The sequence below is a fragment of the Tupaia chinensis genome, unplaced genomic scaffold (assembly GCF_000334495.1).
Source record: "Tupaia chinensis unplaced genomic scaffold, TupChi_1.0 Scaffold000484_1, whole genome shotgun sequence".
NCBI lineage: Eukaryota > Metazoa > Chordata > Mammalia > Scandentia > Tupaiidae > Tupaia > Tupaia belangeri.
Genome location: NW_006159996.1, coordinates 962,218 through 981,249, shown reverse-complemented (window position 1 = coordinate 981,249; position 19,032 = coordinate 962,218). Strand labels below are relative to the sequence as shown.

The following is a 19,032-nucleotide window of genomic DNA, read 5'->3' as shown; positions in this document are numbered from 1 at the left end:
AGGGGCCCCGCCGCCCGCCGCCCCCTCCGCCTCGCCCGCCCCACTGTCTTTAAGGAGAACAGAGAACACAGACTGGAGAGAGAAAGGAGGAAAAAAAAGAAATAAAAATATTTTTATTTTCTATAAAAGGAAAAAAGTATAACAAAATGTTTTATTTTCATTTTAGCAAAAATTGTCTTATAATACTAGCTAACGGCAAAGACGTTTTTATAGGGAAACTATTTATATGTAACATCCTGATTTACAGCTTCGGAAAAAAAAAAAGAAACAACAAAAAAAAAAGAGAGATGGGCCAATTTTTTGACTCTTTAATAGAAACCTATATTGTGGTGCCTTTTGCTGTACGCTAATCTGGGGCTCCTGGAGAGAAGTCTGGGTTGTGGGGTGGTGGGGGTGGGGCTGGAGGCTCCTGAGCTGGTGGGGGTGAGAGAAAGCAGGGAAAGAAGAGACCGCAGTAAGAGACTGGTCCTGAGGAAGAAAGCGAAGACAGATCCCCCAGCCCCCCACCCCAGGCAAGATCTGGAGTCCTGGGTACCCCCGGGAGGAGCGGCCGGGAGCCTAGGCTTGGAGCCATCTTGGGGTCAAGTAACCCTATGGAAGACAGGCCCAGCGACAGCAACCAGAATGGGGAGTGGGCCCCCCTGCTCCTCACAGCTGCTAAGGGTGGGGGGTTAGAGAAAAAGGTCTCCCCAACAGCTCAGGACCCAGGGAGTGGCAGCTCTGCCAGGAGCCCAATGTTCGTGGCTCCTTCCCGGCTCCAGGACGCCCCTCTGTCCTCTGCAGCACCTTCGTTTACAGGTCGTCTTTTCTATTTTATGCCTGCATGTCCTTTGCATTTCAGATTCTTTAGATTGGATGCATGGTCACGCTGGGACCGAGAAGAGCCACTCAACAGTGTATTCGATAACCCTTTTAGCAATAAAGTTACACCATTTCCTTCTCACAGCTGCCTCCCTGCCCTCAGCCCACCTATGACTTCCACTCCCTCTCCAGTCCTGTCCTCCCCACCTCCCAAAACTGGGTCCACTGCTAATTTGTCAAAAAGGTCGTTGTTTAAAAAAAAAAGAAAAAGAAAAAAAACTCAGAAGCATATGGGAACTCTGCCCTGAAATGTCCGAACACCTGACTGTTGACACTTGAACATTTTTATATTATAAATAAAATCAGAAATAACTCCTGTTTGACTGTGTGTGCCTAGCCCCAAGCCGAGGAGAGAGGATAGAGAATGAGGACCTGTGGTGGACGTGGGTGGGTGTTGGTGCGGAGATTGAAGAGGGCCAGGGACGGCCCAGGGAGAAGCGACCCTCTCTCCAGTCTCCCTGGTCCCAGCTCCCAGGACAGGCTCCAAACCCTCCTCCCTCCCCCAAGAACATTTACGAGGTGTTCCCCTGGCTGCTGGGGCATCTGGCCAAGGGGCTGATGCAAATTGCTCTGTTTCAAACTCAGTCTCAGAACTCTGGCCCAGTTCCTACCCTGGAGCTACAGGTCGGACTGAGGCAACAGTTTCCGGACCCAGGTGGGCGAGGAGGGAAGGGTTGTGGGGCTGGCACTGGAGCAACTGAGGCAAGTTACCTTGGGGCCTCAGGCAGGTCACAGGCAAAGTCTAGACCTGCAAGGTGGCTGGTAGGTACCGTTGGTTGCCAGGAGGACCACAGCTGCTACCGCTAAACTCACAGGATTTTGCTCTCTCCCCAACTTTATAACCCTTCAGAGCCAGGGCCTGTCTAAACCCGCAGCCCCTGATTTAAAAAAAAAAAAAAAAAAAGACTTCAGGTATGGAGAAGGTAGAGAGAGGTCCAGGGTTAAGACTTCCGCTTGACTGGCCAGTTCATTAAACCAATGCCCAATACCGGGAACCATTAGGTTGCAGGCAGACACAAGACAGTCTTCTACCCAGAGCTGAGGTGGTTGCCATGTGTGTCAATGCCCCAGAGTGTGTGTAGTCAGAAATCTGCAGGGACAGAGGCCTAGGGCTGAGATGGCTTAGGCATCAGGACCTGGGTTCAAATTCTAGCTCTGCCCCTCACTAGCTGTGACCTCTGAGCCTCAGTTTCCTTGCTGTGAAATGGTGACGCAGAGACCTACTCAAAGGGTACGGCTTCTGGCACATGACAGACGCCTATTAAATGGCTGCTTTGATGGTGACGATGACTATCCTGTGCCTTGCATGCTTGGATCACACGGGGACAAAAATCTGGATGAGAGGGAGGTGATGGAGAAAAGAAAGAACTAAAGTCATTGTAGTTGTTATGGGGGTGCTGGAAAAAGCACCTGTTACAAAGAAACAAAGGAAAATAATGAATTAAATACTGTATAAACCCACAGATCACTAACCGCTCCCATCCCCAGCTGAATCTCACCTAGACCCCTCTGCTGTCTCTGAGCTTCCTGTTGGTTTTAAAGTTTTCTGAGAGCCAGTAATTCTTCTGTGACCTCTGACCTCCATGGAAACCCAAATTAGCTTTATATGACCTCTTGATGAATCTATTGACCTTTGCTTGACCCAGCTCAGTGTCTTTATTTGACCCTTCTGAGAGCTCTGAGTTGCTATTGCCTTCTAAACTTTCAATCAGAAACCACTTCCATTACTCAGAGGAACCCAACCATCTCTATGTGTCCTTTAGTTAATTCTGAGTGGCCTCTTGATGAATTCATTGACCTTTAGATGACCCCATTTTGTACCTTCATTATCTTCTCTGGATTCTTCTTTTTTTTGGAGAGACTTTTCCTGTAGGGCTTGTACACTTGCCAGAGAGACAAAGTGAGAAATCACCCCATGATGGGGGATAGCTACACTGCAATCCCTTCTCCTCCATTCTCCTCTCAGGATCTTGGGCACATACGCACAAGCACCTGGCGTGAGTTTCAAGTCACCAGGTCCAGGACTCAAACCATGATGGACAATGTGGGTGTCCAGCAACGTAATCATTATGCCATCTGCTGGTCTCTCTTCTCTGGATTCTAAGATACCTCCTGTAGTTGTCGAGAGTCTAAGGTCATAACAGAATATGAGGTCTTCGGAAAGTTCATGGAAGATGCATAATATGAAAAAAATTAAAAACTATGCATGGATTTCAATATTTTTGCACCAAAATAAACTTATACTTTAAATTTTTTACAAACTTTTGAAAGTCCCTTTATATATATAGTTCCTTTGCTCTTTCCTCCCTACATCATCTTCCCATTCTTTTCACAGGTATGGTTGGGACCTAGGAGCACATTTGGACAGAGAAGCCCCTTCTCTGCTCTGTCTCCCAGGTTTTGCCTTAGGAAACCTTTAGTATGGCCTTTTAGGAAGAGTTACAAACTGGTTTAAGCAATTTCTTGACAGCTCCCCTGTGCCCTGGAACACAGGACACTCTAGCATTCTGAGTCAGAGTCTTTTCCACTCCCCCATTCTTTCTTCCCTCTGCTGGGTCATTTTTGGTTTCTCTCCACAGTCCCCCCTCCATTCCTATTTCTGGCTTCGAGTCCCAAATGGTAAGAGTAACAACCCATCCCTCTGCCTTCTAGACTGTGAGCCCCATGAGGACAGGGAGCTGTATCCCCAACACCAGCACAGCATGAGGTACATGGCTGGCCATCTTTGAATGAGAGGTTGAAGGCATAAAAGACACTCCGTAGGGGTCAGCTCCCAGGAATCCCAGAGCTGGCAGCCATTTCCCAGGACCGCCAAGTGGCACAAACCATCTATTGCATCTCGCCAACCCTTGGATTTGGATAGTCCACGCAATGGGCAAAGGTTGTAGGAGGGAAACATGATGGTCCAGAAGGATGCAGAAATAAATATTAGAACTTCAATTTAGATTTATTTTCATCTCATCTGTTTTTTAAATTTCTACTTTTGTGGATGTTTTTAAATGTACATAATATTTTAGTATAGTAGTACATGTATATAATTTACAAATAAATAATTATACAATTAAGGAAGCAAACTAAAATTTTTTTACCAATGGGAGGCACAACTAGTGCTCGGGGAAGCACATCTGCAGCCGATGGAGCATGTATCTCTGCTTTCTCTCACCCACCTTCATGAAGTGGAGGAAGGGACTCTGACCCCCAAAACCAAAAGACCTTAGAGGCAGCATGAAGAAAGTACAGAAGACTCTTTTATGTTGCCATATTGTTTTTTCCATTTCACTTAAATTAATATTTACTTCCCCTGAGCAAAATGAAGGGGCCAGATGGTTTGGTTATAAAACACACTTCAGCTGATTCAACTGAAATAATCTGGACTTAAAACACTACATCTCACCACATACTCACTTGTCCCTTGCATCAAATATGACTGGGCTTGTAAATATTACTTAGTTGCAAGGTTGGCTTACCTTACTAAATATGTTATCACTGAGGTCAAACTGCTAGCCAAACTACAGTAATTTATTAAAACAAGAGAAGGGATTTGCTCATCAAAGCCATCTTCCTCACCCACCTGTCAGTCTGAGCAATACAGGGTTTAACAGATGCCAATCTATGATGGGCACGTAACAAATTTCTCTTTTCCCCCCATACGTCTCCTTAGCAAAGCCTTTCTGATTCACTTGAAAAATGAAAAAAGCATCAACCTAAAAACAATCAGCAACTTGTCATTCCACCTTTTCCCAAGGCCAGGGATTAATAGCTTCCATAACCTTCCCCCACCAGCATCTTTAGGCTCGTTGACACGTGGCTATTCGGAAGGCAGAATCTCTTTTATCCCCATGGCTGTAGATCTGTACAAGAGGCCACCTCTGGAGCTCAGAGATCTGGCAGCACCAACATAAGGACCCAAATATAAACAGGGCTGTGTCCCCTTCCACTCACACCCCAGCACACCCGTGGGGCATGACAATGGGCGGTGCAAAAATGCTCTATTTATTCCAAAGCATCGACCGACCGTAAGAAGATGGAAGTCACAGGTCAGTCAGAAGAGGGAAAAAATGAGGTGAGAGGATTTCAGCACTATCTCCATCTTTCTTCCCAGAGTGTCAGGGCCACGGGGGGCCAAATAGCAGCCTCCCTTGCTAACAGGTGGAGCTCCCTAATACACTATTCCTTAATCTGACTTTATCTTCTATTAGTTCCAAAACCATCTGTAAAAGGGTTCCTTATATATACGTGTATATATGTACATATATATACAGTATATCATTGTTATATATATACATTTATGCCTGTATAAAAAGGAGGCAGTAGTGGCCTCAGTGGGTGGAATGAGAGGTGGATGCACATGTGAGTGGAGTCAGCTTGGCACTCAGAGAGGACAGGCCCAGATCCCAGATTATTGCGATGTGAGGCAGGCGAATCGGGCTTGGTTCCAGAGGTTGCTGAGAGGAAGGAAGCGAGGATAGTGCTGGTGGTCTGCAGACCTGCTGCTGGTCAGCTCAGAGGAAAGAGAAGGAGAAAGGGTGGGGGTCCAAGCTGAGACCAAAAGTCAAGATCTACTCTCACAAAGATGAGGGAAGAGCTTGATGAGAAGAGGAGGGCCTGAGAAAACAGAGGCCGTTCCAGCTTCTCCAGTGAGTTGGTACCTAGAGCATGCACACAACTGGCCTACAGAATGAGGCTCTGTGGTGAAGAGTGAAATGAGGGCTGGGGAGAGGGTCCAGGCCCAGGGATGCGCCAGGATGCAAGATCTACAACATGAACAGCATCTCCGTTTCCTTAGCCCGTGGGACTCGCTGCACCCCCGTGGCTGCCCTTCAACTACCTGGAGTCTGGTTTCAGTGGCTCCTGGATGTAATTGTGCTCACTGACCCCTCTGGGGGCATCTGTCTGCCTTCAGGGCCTGTGCGTCCACACCAGCTAAGTATCGGGCCCAGTGGTATCCTTTGTGGCTTTGCTGACAGTCATGGGCCCATGACCCTGGCTGAGGGCAGGGCTTGAGTGTGTCTTCCGTAGAGAAGGGTCATCCCCTTCCAGGGTAGCCAGCCGGGCCTCAATTCGCTCCAGATCATCTGAGCCCACTTTGATTTTCACAGCCAGGAGGTGGATATAGGTCTCGTAACGGCTTTTCTGGGAAAAGGGCAGAGAAAGGTCAAAAACAAAAGTCAAAAGAGAAACAACAAAATAATTTTTTTAAATATACCTTATATGACAGAAGACTTTTTTAAAAATTTTGCCATAGGGCACATGCGCTCACTGAAGAGAGAAAGAAAGAAGAGAAAAGTGAGAAAGCACTCCCTAGGGGGGAGAACCACTCTGCAATCCTCCTCCTCCACTCTTGGAATTTTGATCACACACACACACACACACACACACACGCCCAGCCTGGTTTTCAAGCTGCTGGGTCTGGGACTCAAAACATGAAGTTAACCACGTGGGATCCAACTGCCTTAATCATCATGCCATGAAGGATTAATTTCCTTAATATACAGAGCACTCCCACAGATCAATAAAAATGAGACAAATAATCCACTTTTCAAAAATAGGTGGGCTGGGGCCGGCAGGTAGTGTGGTGGTTAAGGGCGCCGGACTCCCAGGTGGCTGACGGCAGTTTGAGTACCAGACCTGGTGGCTTACTCTCTCTTTCTCTCTCTCTCGCTGTGTCCCTCTCTGGTCAAATTAAAATGAGTAAATAAATATATAAAGTTAAACGAAACAATTCTTTAAAAAAAAAATAAATAGATGGGCCAGCCACATAGCACATCAATTAAGCACTGTGCATAGGAGTCAGATCCCCCGTGGCTGGCCATGATTTGGATCTTGACCCTGGCAGTTTGGAAGACAAACAAACATGGCAGGTGCATGTGTGTGTGCAAGCCCAGAATCCTGGGAAGGAGGAAAGAGAATTGCGGTGGAACCAGGTCCCAATGAAGATTGTCTTCCTCTCTCTCCCTCACTCTCTGGCAAATGTACATGCCTTATGGCAATTAAAAAAAAATAGGCAAGGGACATACACATGAATTTCTCTTATAATTTTAAAAATCCAAATAATTGGCAATGATTTCTTAGATATGCCACCAAAAGCACAGGCAAAAAAAAAGTAAAAATAGACAAGTGGGACTACATCAAAATTTAAACCTGTTGGGGGCCTGCAGGAGGAATGATGGTTAAGGTGCTTGACTCCCACATGGCCAATCGCAGTTTGAGTCCTGGACCTGACGGCTTAAAAATCATGTGTGTGCATGCCCAATATCCCAGGAGGAGGAAGGATTGCAACATGGCTATCCCCTCTAGGGGATGATTTCTCACTTTCCTTCTCATTGTCTCTCTCTGGAAAGGGTGCACACCCTGTGGCAAAAACCTAAAAAAAATTAAATTAATAAATAAATAAAAATTAAACCTTCTGTACATCAAAAGATACAAACAATCACCTGAAACGGCTGGGAGAAAATATTTGCAAATCATATATCTGATAAGGTTAATATCCATAGTATATGAAGAACTCTTTCAACTCAACAACAAAGTAACAGTTAAACAACTCAACCAAAATATGGGCATGGGATAGTCTCATAGCAGTCATACCACATGTTCTACGGGGATTCAAATCCTGGCCACAGTGGCTTGAAAAACCAGGCACATGTGCACATGCACCCAGGATCCCGATGGGAGGGAGGAATGGAAGAGAGGAGATTGCATTGTAACCAGGCCCCAGCAAGGGTTGGGTTGCTTTCCCTTTCTCTCTCTCTCTCTCTCTCTCTCTCTCTCTCTCCTGCATGTGCATTCATCCTCTGGTATTAAAAAAAAAGAGAAAGGACTTGAATAAATATTTTTCCAAAGAAGATACACAAATGGCCAACAACACATAAAAGATGTTCAACAACACCAACCATTAGGGCAGTGCAAATCAAAACCACAATGAGATGTCATCTCATACCCATTAGGATGGCTACTATTAAAAAGAAGAAGAAGAAAGAAGATAACTGTTAGTAAGATATGAATAAATTGGAACCCCGTGCACTGCTAGTGAGGATGTAAAATGGTGCAGCTGCTACAGAAAATAGTGACAGTTCTGTTTCTGTCGTCATTTTATAGATGGTTAAACTACGGTTCAGAGAATTCTTGCCTGAGGTGACAAAGTTTGGTTTCTCAAAAAGTTAAAAATAGAATTACCATATGATCCAGTAATATGACTCTGGGCATACATCCAGAAGAGTGAAAAGCATCATCTTGAAGGGCCATTTGTATACCCATGTTTACTACAGCATTATTCACAGTAGCCGAAAGATAAACGCAGCCATCAACGGGTGAACGGATAAACAAAATACTGCATATTCATGCCATGGAATATTATTCAGTCTTAAAAAGGAAGGAAATTCTGACATATGTTACAACATGAATGAATCTTGAAGATTTTATGCTGAGTGACATAAGCTAGTAAAAAATAAGATAAATTCTGGGGCCAGATCCATGGTACAGCAATAATGTGTTGCTCAAGAGAATCTGGATCCCACATGGTGCCCACAGTTTGAGTCTCTGATTCTGTCAGCCTGAAACACTTGGGCCACATCCTTGCAAGTGCCCGGATCCAAACGACTGAAGGACTAGAGGAAGGAGATCATTGGCGCAATCAGACCCTGTGGAGGGTCTCTCTCTCTCTCTCTCATACACTTTATCATGAACAAAGAAAAAAATTTTAAAGACAAATTCTGTAGGGGTCCACCCATTTGAGATCTCCAGAACAGTCAAAATCATAGACAGCAGGTGGTTGCCAGGGCCTGGAGGAAGGGGGAGCAGGAAGTTACAGTTTAACGGGCAGAGTTTCAGTAGGGAAAAGTGAAAGCGTTCTGGAGACTGGCTGCACGGCAACGTGAACTGGCTTACCACTGAACTAACCATACACTTAAAAACGGCTAAGGTGGTACATTTCATGTGATTTACAATTGGAAAAAAAGGAATCCGAAAGATAGTAATGAGACACTCATTTTTGAATCTATCAGATTAGGGAAGATTGAAACAGCTGACAATGCCTGGTGTTGGTGTGGGCGTGGAAAGATGGGTATATTTATAAACTATTAAAAGGGTTATAAAATGGTGTTACCTTATTTTTTTTTTTTTTTTTTGAGAGGTTTTTGCTATAGGGCACGTGCGCTCACCAGGAAGACAGAGAGAGACAGAAAGCGAGAAATCATCCCCCCAGGGCGGATGGTCACGCCGCAATCCCTTCTCCTCCATTCTCCTCTCAGGATCTTGGGCACACACGCACACGCGCCCGGTGTGAGTTTTAAGCCACCGGGTCCGGGACGCGAACTGCAGTCGACTACATGGGAGTCCAGCGACATAGCCATTACACTAACTGCTGGTCCCTAAAATGGTGTTAACATTTGAGAGAGATTTAGCAACATCTGGGAGCCCTGACTCTGAACTTCAGACCCTTGCCACAGCTGGAGGCAGCTGATGTCCTGGAAGAACCAAGGACTAAGAGTCAGGGGCCCCTGTTCCCACCCAGCTCTGCTACAGGAGCAAGAGCCCTCACCGTGGACTTCACCTCCGCCCCAGCCCCACATCAAGCCAAATGCCAGTGAAAATAATCAGGACACCGGAGCCGAGGTCAGCTGCCTGCGTCAGGATCCTGGCTCCTGCACTCGACTGTGCCACCTCGGGCAAGTGTTCTGACCTCCCTGAGCCTCAGTTTACCCATCGTAAGATGAGAATAGTTAACATTTCACGAGCTGGTATGAGGATTAAACTAGTCAGCACAAAGGAAGCGAAGAGAATCGTGTCCAGCACGCAGCAGGAGCTCAGTCCACGGTAGCTTTTGCCATTATTTTACTTTGCAGAAAGTGAATCTGAGGGGGCTTCCAAAAGCTATAAAGCTCTCCGTTATTCAAAAGATCGGATTTATCCTGAGAACTCGCCTTTCTCCCCTATACCTCAATAGAGAGTCACGGTGGAAATCCGGAGAATTCCACCTTCCAGCTCCTCCCACTCTAGGGGCTTCCTGGCTCCATCTCACCCTTTGTGTCTGTCTGTCTGTCCACCCCATCTGCGGGGCAGTCCAAAACGGACAGTTAAGTGGTCCCTGCCTTCCTCTCTCCAGCCCAACCACCCATCCTTCACCCAACAAAGGTGAAGCTTCGTCAGCCCCATCTGCTGTGTCATGAGGCAGGATCTGGGGCAGAGTGGAAGGAAGGGTGCACGCAGCGAATAAGATGCTCTGCTCGGTAAACTCTGTACAAGAGGGAAATGAGACAAGCGGGGGACGTCTCGTAAACAGGGCTCGAGAGTTTCATGGGCTGGTTATAACAGCTTCCAGAGAAGCTGGGCCTGGAGGAAAACAGAAGCAAGAAAGGGGTTGGGCGAGGTGGCATCATGTCCTTTGGTGCCCCCACCCACCCCTACTCTGTGCTCGCTGAGAGACCCAAGTGAGGCCGCAAGGGCTGGGCTACAGTTTGGCAGTGAGATGCGCAAGAGCTGCTCACAGGAGGCCACGGTTAGTAACGGGCTCACGCAGGCCTTGGGGAAGCCCCACAGGGAGACTCCAGACTCCCAGAGCCTCTGGCTGTGGAATGGAGATGGTGACGGGAGTTGTCCTCCTCTGGCCCCAGCCCTGTCCATCCCCACTGAGGGCCCACCTCGAATGCGAGATAGTGCTCCTTCAGCCGGGACTCCTCTGCCTCCTTGGACTTGACGCTCCTCTCGACTGGGTGACACCTGTGCTCCGCCAGCTCTGCAGTCACCTGCCGCAACTTATTCTCATGAGACCGCAACTGCTCCTCCTGCAAAGGCAAGTCCCAGACTGTGAGGTCTCACCTGTGGGCTGTCCTGCCAGGAGCCGCTTTGCCAAAGGAAGTTGAGGCCCGGCCAAGGTTACCAAATACAGGAGGGAAAGCCAGGCTCTGCGCCGGGGGGAGTGCTCCTCCCACCTTCCTCCCTTTGCTCCCCTAGGCACGGCCCTCTCCTCCAGGACCCCCTGCAGGCTCACTCTCAAATGTGTGTGTACACGCTCCCTGGCACAGGCACGCGATCATCCAAACTTACCCTCGGCTCACATGAACTCTCACACGCACGCACAACACACTGGACCAACGGCCTCCTGGCCCCAGTTGTTCCTGGCCCCATATGACACATCTGTTTCCTCACGTTCATGCCAGATGCGTGTGATAGTCACAGACCCAGGATCACCCCCAAAGACAGCCTAGTACATACACCTCCCCAACAGTACAGCCAGGCCCTGCTGTGTGGCATCCGTGTCTCTGAGTGTGGGACACACCTGTGGACATGTGGAAGTGTGCCCCCTGTGTACATGCATGTGTGTGTGTCTGTGTGCGTGCATGTACATGCACCATGCATGTATGTGTACAATTGTGCATGCACAAATAGGGGCTCTGAGCAGGCAGCCTAGTGGGGGTGGGGGGCAATGGCTGACAGGATGGGAAGTCAGGATCTTCCCCTGCCCTCTGCCTCAAGTTCCAGCCCACTTATTACCCTTTCCTGTCCAGAAGACCCTGAAAAGCTAGGGACAGATGAGTTCGGGTATTTTTAGGATCATAAATAATGCATTGAAACATAGGTGAGGGCAGTAGAGTGACCCTGGGCGCAGGGTCGGCCGTCTCGCCTGCCCCTAACCCCATGAAACACACATCTCACAGTCAAGCCCAGACCCACCGACCACACCCACTGGCAGAGGAGCCCACAACGCCACCTGCCAGGGCACAGCCAGGCCTCTGTGTGGGCTGCGGGGTGTGGCCTCAGTCTTCCCATCGGTAGATGGGGCAAAGTGCAGCAGAATGGAGGAGTTTGTCTGTCCTTCTCTGGTGTCCCTCAGTCCAGGACCTGCGGGGGCAGCAGTCCTGATCCTGGAGCTGTACCTGGCAGAGGCGAGTGGAGCAGGAGGGCAGCAGGGGCCGACAGAACTTCTTCATGGAGCTGACGGCAGCTGGGAAGGCCGGGGCCGAGAAGATAGCAGCCACCAGGTTGATCCTAAGGATCCAGGACAGCATTTCTTCTTTGCTCCTGGGAACAGATGGAAGGGGAGAAGGTGCCAGCTGCTCGTAACAGAGCTCTCTATCCCCCACCCAGCACCCAGGACCTAGGATTAGGCCTGGCACAGAGAAGGCCCTGACATTAATACCTTCCTATAGGTGGGGAGGGAGAGAGAGAGGGTGGCTGGATGGGCCTAGGCAGAGCGGCATAGGGAGCTCCCCTTCTGTCCCAGCTCCCAGGCAAACCTGAATTTTCTTGTGAAAATAAAACTACCCCTGGCCCTGGAGCCTGTGAGCCCAGGGCATCCTCAGAGGCAGGGGCACTAGTCAGTTGCCCAGCGCTCCCCCGTGCCCTGCAGCCTGCCCCGCACTTGCACGCTGACCCTGCACCCAGCGCTCCCCCCGCCCTGCAGCCTGCCCCGCACTTGCACTCCGACCCTGCACCTCATCTGCTGGCCTCCCTCCTTCCAAGTTTGTCTGACACAAGAAACCCCAATCTCAAGTCACAGAAGGACAGGGTGCAAACCGGTGGAAGGAAGGCCTTACGAGTCAACTGTAGGGTCTTTCCCAACCACCCCCAAAATCGAAAGCAAAGAACAGTTCCTAAAGATACCATCTACTCCTTCGTGGGGCCTTCAGCACACGTCAGCATCGCCTGCAGGGCTGGTTGGACCCCAGCATGGCTGTGCCCAGAGTTTCTGATTCAGGAGGGGTGCAGTGGGGTTAGCAAGAATGCACTTCCAACCAGTCTCCTGGCGAGGCAGAAGGAACTGCATTTTGAAAGCCACCACTTTGGGGGACCCTGCTGTTGGTCTGTGTCAATTGGACACACTGGCCCAGTGGCTGATGCACACAGAAAGCAGCAGGGTGCACCTGAGATGCTGAGGTGGGGTGAGTACAGGGTCCACACTCCAGTCTAAGCCCAAGGTGAGAGCCTGGGGGCTCTGGTTCTTACTCACGGTGCCTGGAAGAGGAAGACCCTCCAGTCGGCCGTCTTCAATTTGAGCACGTTGGACTTCTTGCTGTAGTCAGAGGCCCTGGTGGCCAGAGCATGGTGCACGCGAATGGCATTCTTCAAGTCGCCCTCTGACAGAGCTTTGTCGGGCCTGTACTCATCCTAGGTGGGGCGGGGGTGGGCGAGCCTCTGTCATCACCCGCCAGTCTGCTGACCACACCTCCCACCTCCCCCCTCCCTTTCCCTCTCTCTGTCCCTGCATCTCCATTGTTTGGTTCCTGTTGCCAGGATGAGTTGCCCACCCCACAAGAATCATTCCAGGCACCCACTTTTTACCCCAGTTTGTCCCAGAGGCCTGAACAGGCCTCATACCGGGAATCCGTCATAGGATGCATGCACTCACTGGAGACAGACAGACAGTGAGACGGAAAGTAAGAAATCACCCCTGGGTGGGATGGCCACATCACAATCCCTTCTCCTCCATTCTCATCCTGGAATTTGGGGCTCACATGCACATGTGCCCAGTGTGATTTTCAAGCTTCCATGTGGGGATCCAGTGCCTTAACCACCATGCCACCTGCTGGCCTCACCACTAGGCATTTCAAAGACTCCTCCCCAAAACCTCCAAAGCCAAGACTGGGGCTCCTGGTAGGGTGGAACCAGCATCTGCCTAAGACCCAGATCCTGCTCAGGACCCTCTGGGCACTACAAGGCACGAGCTGGATGAGGCCACATGGGCTGGATGGGGCTGAGCTGGCCCTTCCTGGATAAGGAATCTGGGGCAGTCTCTCACCTTCTGCAGATACAGGATGGTCCCTTTGAGCACCGCGTAGAATTTCTTCCAGCCACGCCTCCCACGGGGTGCTGGGGAGGGGGGCACGGGTAGTGCGGCCACAACCACCCATTCCAGTATTTCCTGCCCTGCCTCCCCCTACATGACCACTGTGTGCACATGCCCAAAGGAGTGGCCAAGGGTGCAAGCCCCTTCTGCACTAGCAGCCCTCCCCATGCCCCAGCCTGACACCCACTCCTCTTGCCATCCATGTCAGCGTGAGTCTTCCGGGTCAGCACGCCATGCTTGTAGGTGGTGGCACTGAGAGCCTGCGGGACATCCAGGAAGGGGTTGCCGCCATCCAGGATCCGTGTCACTTTCTTTGTACCTGTCCCAAACTTGTCATCCACCAGCTCAGACAGTGATTTCCTTAGCTCATCTTCATCACTAGGAAAATACCAGGCCTAAGCACCACCTCCAGGAAGGCCACAGCCCCACATCATTGTGGCTTCTCCCCACCAACCACCTTGCCGGGAGCCAGGGTCAAGGGTGATGAGCAGCCCCAGGAGGCAAAAGGTCCAGATCTCTGGCCCCCACCCCTCATCTTCAGTTCTGACACTTTGATTTGGTCTCCAAGCTCCAATCCTCACCCTAATTGCCAAGTTAGAAACTCTACTAACTCCAGGCCTTCTTCTCAGTCTTACTTCTTCTCTTCCTTCCAACCATGAGAGCCTCATCCAAAGCACTAATGCAAGGTGAGACAGAGCTTCTGCACAAGCCCCACCTACATGCTGGCAGAAGGCAGGCCAATAGGCAAGGGCCCTGAAGTCTAGCCTCCCCCATGGGAGCCCCAGTAGAAGACAAGCCCTTCCCAGCAGGGTTGGGATTCCTTTCTAAAGTTGCAGGCTACTGAAGAGCTTGGCAGGGAGAGGCTTCCCAGAGCTTCTCACTGTCTCTCCATCTAGCAAGGTCGCTGCCCCATTTCCTGGTCTCGCTGTCTTTGCAGGGGAAGAAGTTAGAGGGAAGATGCCTCTCTCCACCACCAAGAGCATCACTTAAACCTGGTCATGGTCATATTCTCAGGGATATAGGAGTCACTGCCTTCTGCCTGTTTCCCTCCCAAAGGAGAAAGAACTGTCACCACTGGGAATTGTGGCAATAGCCACAGTACAGGAGACATCATGAAACTAAAGTCACAGTTGAATATATCCCATAGCAGTGTAAACACCGCATACTTTTTACCAAGACAGATAAAGGGGAACTCCACCCTGCGTGTTGGCCAACTAGACAGAAGTCAGCAAGCCCTGGGTGGGAGAGATCAGCACCATGGAGAGGGGTCGGAGTGCCGCATGTACCCCCAGCTGCTCCCCTTCCCGAGGGTGGACTCCCACACCTCTGCCTGGGGCACTACTCACATGGCCCATTCCAGTTTTTCATTCTTGATAGAGTTGTAAAGGGTCTGGGAGAGGGAAAAAGACAGGAAGAGATTCAGGTGAAGAGTCATATAAGTCCCCATCTACCTCCAGTCATGTGGGTGCAGTGAAGGAGCACCTTTTCAGCCAATAGGACAAAGTAGGTGCTTCATTCATACTTATTTGTTGGATGGGCGAGTGGGTAAGTGGATGCATGGATGGGTGGTATTTAATTATGTGGTCGTTTAATGTCTGTATGGCCTTGCAAAGCTTCACAAGGTCAGTAGTTATCTATCTTGTTCACCACTGAATCTCCAGAGCATAATGCAGAACTTATGTACAGTAAGTGCTCAATGAGGTGGATGAATGGATGGATGGATATATGGATAGGTGGAAGGATGGGTGAGTGGATGGATGAATGGAGAGTGAATGGGATAGGTAGGTGGGAGGGGAAATAGGTGGGTGGGTATGTAAATGAAAGGGGTTAGATGGATGGGGAGAGGGTATATGAAGGAGATTTGGAGGTAGAAGAAGTATGTGGGTAAGGGTATGAGTGAGTGGATGAATAGGTGAATGACTGGATAGATAATTGAATAAATTATTGGGTGGATAGGTTTGAGAATGAGTGAATCCCCAAGTTCTACCTTCTTTTTCTAACCAGAGGGGCCCAGCCCTCCAAATTCAATGCCTGCTGTTCATATGTTGATTCCCTCCTTGGAGTATCAACCTTTGAGGAAACAGGGTGGGTTTGGATGCTATAAAGCAGTGTTTCCCAGTGTTTCCCAGGATTTACCTACAGAACCCTTGTATCCCATAAGTTAGTGGATAGGTGGGTGGATGAGGAAAATGGGTGAGAGGGCAGATGGGTGAGTGTGAGTGGAGTGTTTATGGAGGAGGATTTAGGGATGCCTGGGAGGCATGATTGTGGTGGGTGAACAGGCGAGTGTTTGGGGTAAATGTATGGGTGGCGGGTGAATGGGAGGGTAATGAGTAGTGAATGACTGAGTGACTGGGTGGATGGACAGATGAATGGGTGCATGCACGCATGGGAGGATGAGAGGGTGGGTGGAGAAATGGGTATATGAGAGGAGGTGCAGAAGCAGATGGGGGGATGGTAGGACTGGAATTGTTTGATCTCATAAATATGCTTTTAACAAGTGATTTTTGGTAATGAAGAAAATAATTATGATAAGAATGATGGAAACAATGTTTTGTTTTGTTTTGCTTTTTTACTTCCAGATTCACTACTCCTTTGATATCACCATGTCTTTCAAATCCATTATTTAAAAATAAACTCATCTATCCCCCAGAAACCTTCTCCTCCTTCTCCAAGGGTGGAGAACTAACCAGGCTGAAAAATTCCACCCTGGGCTTCAGCCTCAAGAGGAAGCCGGATTCCCTCAATTCCTGGCGATTTGGGAGGAAGGCAGGCACTGTGCTGCTGCTGATGGCTGTGGTGAAGGTGGCTGTGGGAGTGGTAAAGTGGCGATGATGGGTGGCGGATGTGCCCATTGGTGTCAGTGTTGGTTATTATTTGGCAGCAATGATAAAAGTGGGGCATTAAAAACAAAGCTTGCCCTTTGCCTAACTCAGAGAACACAAAACAGCCGAATGTTGAGCTGGGTGGTCTCCACCTCTGTCCCGAGGTCATGGTGGCCCTGCCTTCAGTGTTAAGAGGCCAGAGTGTCAAGATGTAGTGGAGCAGAGATCTCTCTCTTCCCCACCCACCCAGGGGCACAGCGAGGGGTATGGGAACTCCTCTCAGGTAATACCTTCAACAGGTCTTTGGCAAAGTCTTGGCCATCATTCAGCTGGTCCAAGTTGGCAATGAATTGCTGGCAGGACATCTTCTTGCCAATGTTCTGTAATGGAAAAGTGTTTCTGCCTGAGAACAGAAAAGGAAGCTGGTATGGTCCCCACATCCTGCCCTGCCCAGCCAGAAGGGATGAGACAATACCAAGGGCAGTAATGGAATAAAACTGCATGGATTTTCCTTTGTCTCCAAGAGGTAAAACTCTTCTTCCACATTCAATATTCTATTTGACACTCAGGTATCACAAGCGATTGGGGTTCTCCTCAAGCCCAGTTGAAGGACTCAGGTTCGGATGGAGTGCTGTAACGGCTGGCATTTGCTGATCGCCTACCGTGTCCCAGGTGTTGGACTTGACATGCACTATCTCATTTCCTCCTCACCACAAGGAGCAGGCAAGGTGGGTGTTCTCATTCCCATTTGACAGGTAAAGAAATTAAGATGCAAAAGGTGAAGTGACATGCCCATGATCACACAGCAAGAAAGTGGAAGGGCCAAGTGTGTCGGACACCAAAGCCCATGCTCTCACCCGCCACTCCATGGTTAACTCCCAAGGTCACTCGGCACCAGGACTTGAACCCAGGCCTCTTGGCTCCTGAGCAGAAGCTCTGTGTTCCTCCACAACTGTCTCACCCTCTCACCTGCACAGACGGGCAGCAAGACCTCCAAGAGGTAGGTGAAGTAAGGGAGAGGTTGGACTTAACAAGAGTCAAAAATCAATGTCCACCAACACACATGGGGACCCCATGCTGAACCAGGGTGAACTTAAAGAAACCAGAGCAGATGGTTTCACTCCTGGGAGCCCAGACACAGAGCTGGGCAGAGCTGAATCCCCAAGTTCTGCCTTCCTTTTCCAACCGGAGGGGCTCCAGTCCTCCAAACTCAACGCCTGCTGTCCGTACTTTGATTCCCTCCTTGGAGTATCAGCCTTTGAGGAAACACAGGGTGGCACTTCCTCCTGATGAGGCTTTGTGCGTTTGGGTGCTATAAGACAGTGTTTCCCAGGATTTACCGACAGAACCCTGGTATCCCATGAGATGGGAATAGGTATTCTCTCAAAAGAGGACTTCATCGTCAAATCAATTTATTTACATGCTTTGGAATCTTTAACGTGCATCCGTGTGTTGGAAGTCTCCAAGGAGAACATTCCATATAGGGTTTCCCAAATTGACCTTGGCACCATTTTAGCACTGAGAATCCATTAACATCAAGTGGGACATTTTGCGCACCACAGAAATGATAGAGAAAGCAATGAGGGGAGACTTTATATGTAGCTGATAAGCAAGAAATTTTTAAAAAAGGTTTTTGCCATAGGGTGTATGCACTCACTGGAGTGGAGAGAGACAGAGTGAGGCGATGAAAAGAAAAATGAGAAATCACCCCCCCGGCAGACGGCCATCCAGCAATCCCTCTCCTGCATCCTCCTCCTGGGCACTCCTGTGTGCGTGCCCAGCCTGAGTTTCAAGCCACCAGGTCCAGGACTTAGACTGCAGTCAACCCTGTGAGAGTCCAGCACCTTAGCCAACACACCACCTACTGGCCCCTGACGAGGAAGAATTTTCGATACCTTTTCCAAAGGGTTAAGGAGAGAAGACCTTTTGCATGCCTTGATATAAGTGTGTTTCATATGTGTGTGGGTATATTTTTGCACATGCATACGTATGTATATGACATGGTATATAGCCATTATGTGTACATTCACGATAGAGGAAGATGAGGGCAATGTTGGCAATACTGTCTGAGTTACACACACTGAACCTTCTCCAGCCATTAGTCAGGAGAGCAAAATCAAAAATAATAGTAAGGGGCTGCAGGTGGCATGGTGGTTAAGGTTCTGGACTTCTATATGGCTGACCATAGTTAGAGTCCAGGACCCAGTGGCTTCAATCATACTGGGCACATGCATGTGCGTGCCCAAAATCCCGAGAGGAGAATGGAGGAGAAGGGATTGCAGCGTGGCCATCTCCCCTGGGGGGTGATTTCTCACTTTCCCTCTCACTTTCTGTTTCTCTCCAGTCAGCGCACAAGCCTTATACAAAAAAAAAAAAAAAGTTCATCAAAATATCAATAAAACATCTGTATGAAAGTATTGGCAAAGTAAAGAAGGGGACATAGCCAGCAAGTGGTGTGGTGGTTAAGGTGCTGGACACTCCCACAAGGCCAACCATGGACCATGGTTCAACTCCCGGACCTGGTGCCTTGTTTTCTCTCTCTCTCTCTCTCTCTCTCTCTCTCTC

General features: G+C 49.2%; 2 protein-coding genes across 4 annotated transcripts in view; one reads left to right on the top strand and one right to left on the bottom strand.

Moving 5' to 3' along the window:
• NRG2 (neuregulin 2) overlaps positions 1 to 4,763 on the top strand; it is a 67,455-nt gene extending 62,692 nt beyond the window's left edge. Inside the window, exons 13-15 of the mRNA XM_006156234.3 lie at positions 842 to 896; positions 1,369 to 1,516; positions 4,711 to 4,763. Of these exons, the coding sequence (XP_006156296.2) occupies positions 842 to 896; positions 1,369 to 1,516; positions 4,711 to 4,763 (256 nt within the window). The remainder of the gene's footprint in view (positions 1 to 841; positions 897 to 1,368; positions 1,517 to 4,710) is intronic.
• Positions 3,851 to 19,032, bottom strand: part of PSD2 (pleckstrin and Sec7 domain containing 2) — a 46,946-nt gene continuing 31,764 nt past the window's right edge. For all 3 annotated transcript variants that reach the window (XM_027774828.1, XM_027774829.1, XM_006156193.3), the window contains 8 exons: positions 16,758 to 16,847; positions 14,989 to 15,032; positions 13,830 to 14,020; positions 13,595 to 13,665; positions 12,806 to 12,963; positions 11,733 to 11,877; positions 10,497 to 10,640; positions 3,851 to 5,994 (listed from right to left, as the gene is read on the bottom strand). In XM_027774828.1, the coding sequence (XP_027630629.1) occupies positions 5,785 to 5,994; positions 10,497 to 10,640; positions 11,733 to 11,877; positions 12,806 to 12,963; positions 13,595 to 13,665; positions 13,830 to 14,020; positions 14,989 to 15,032; positions 16,758 to 16,847 (1,053 nt within the window). In that variant the 3' untranslated portion in view covers positions 3,851 to 5,784. The remainder of the gene's footprint in view (positions 5,995 to 10,496; positions 10,641 to 11,732; positions 11,878 to 12,805; positions 12,964 to 13,594; positions 13,666 to 13,829; positions 14,021 to 14,988; positions 15,033 to 16,757; positions 16,848 to 19,032) is intronic.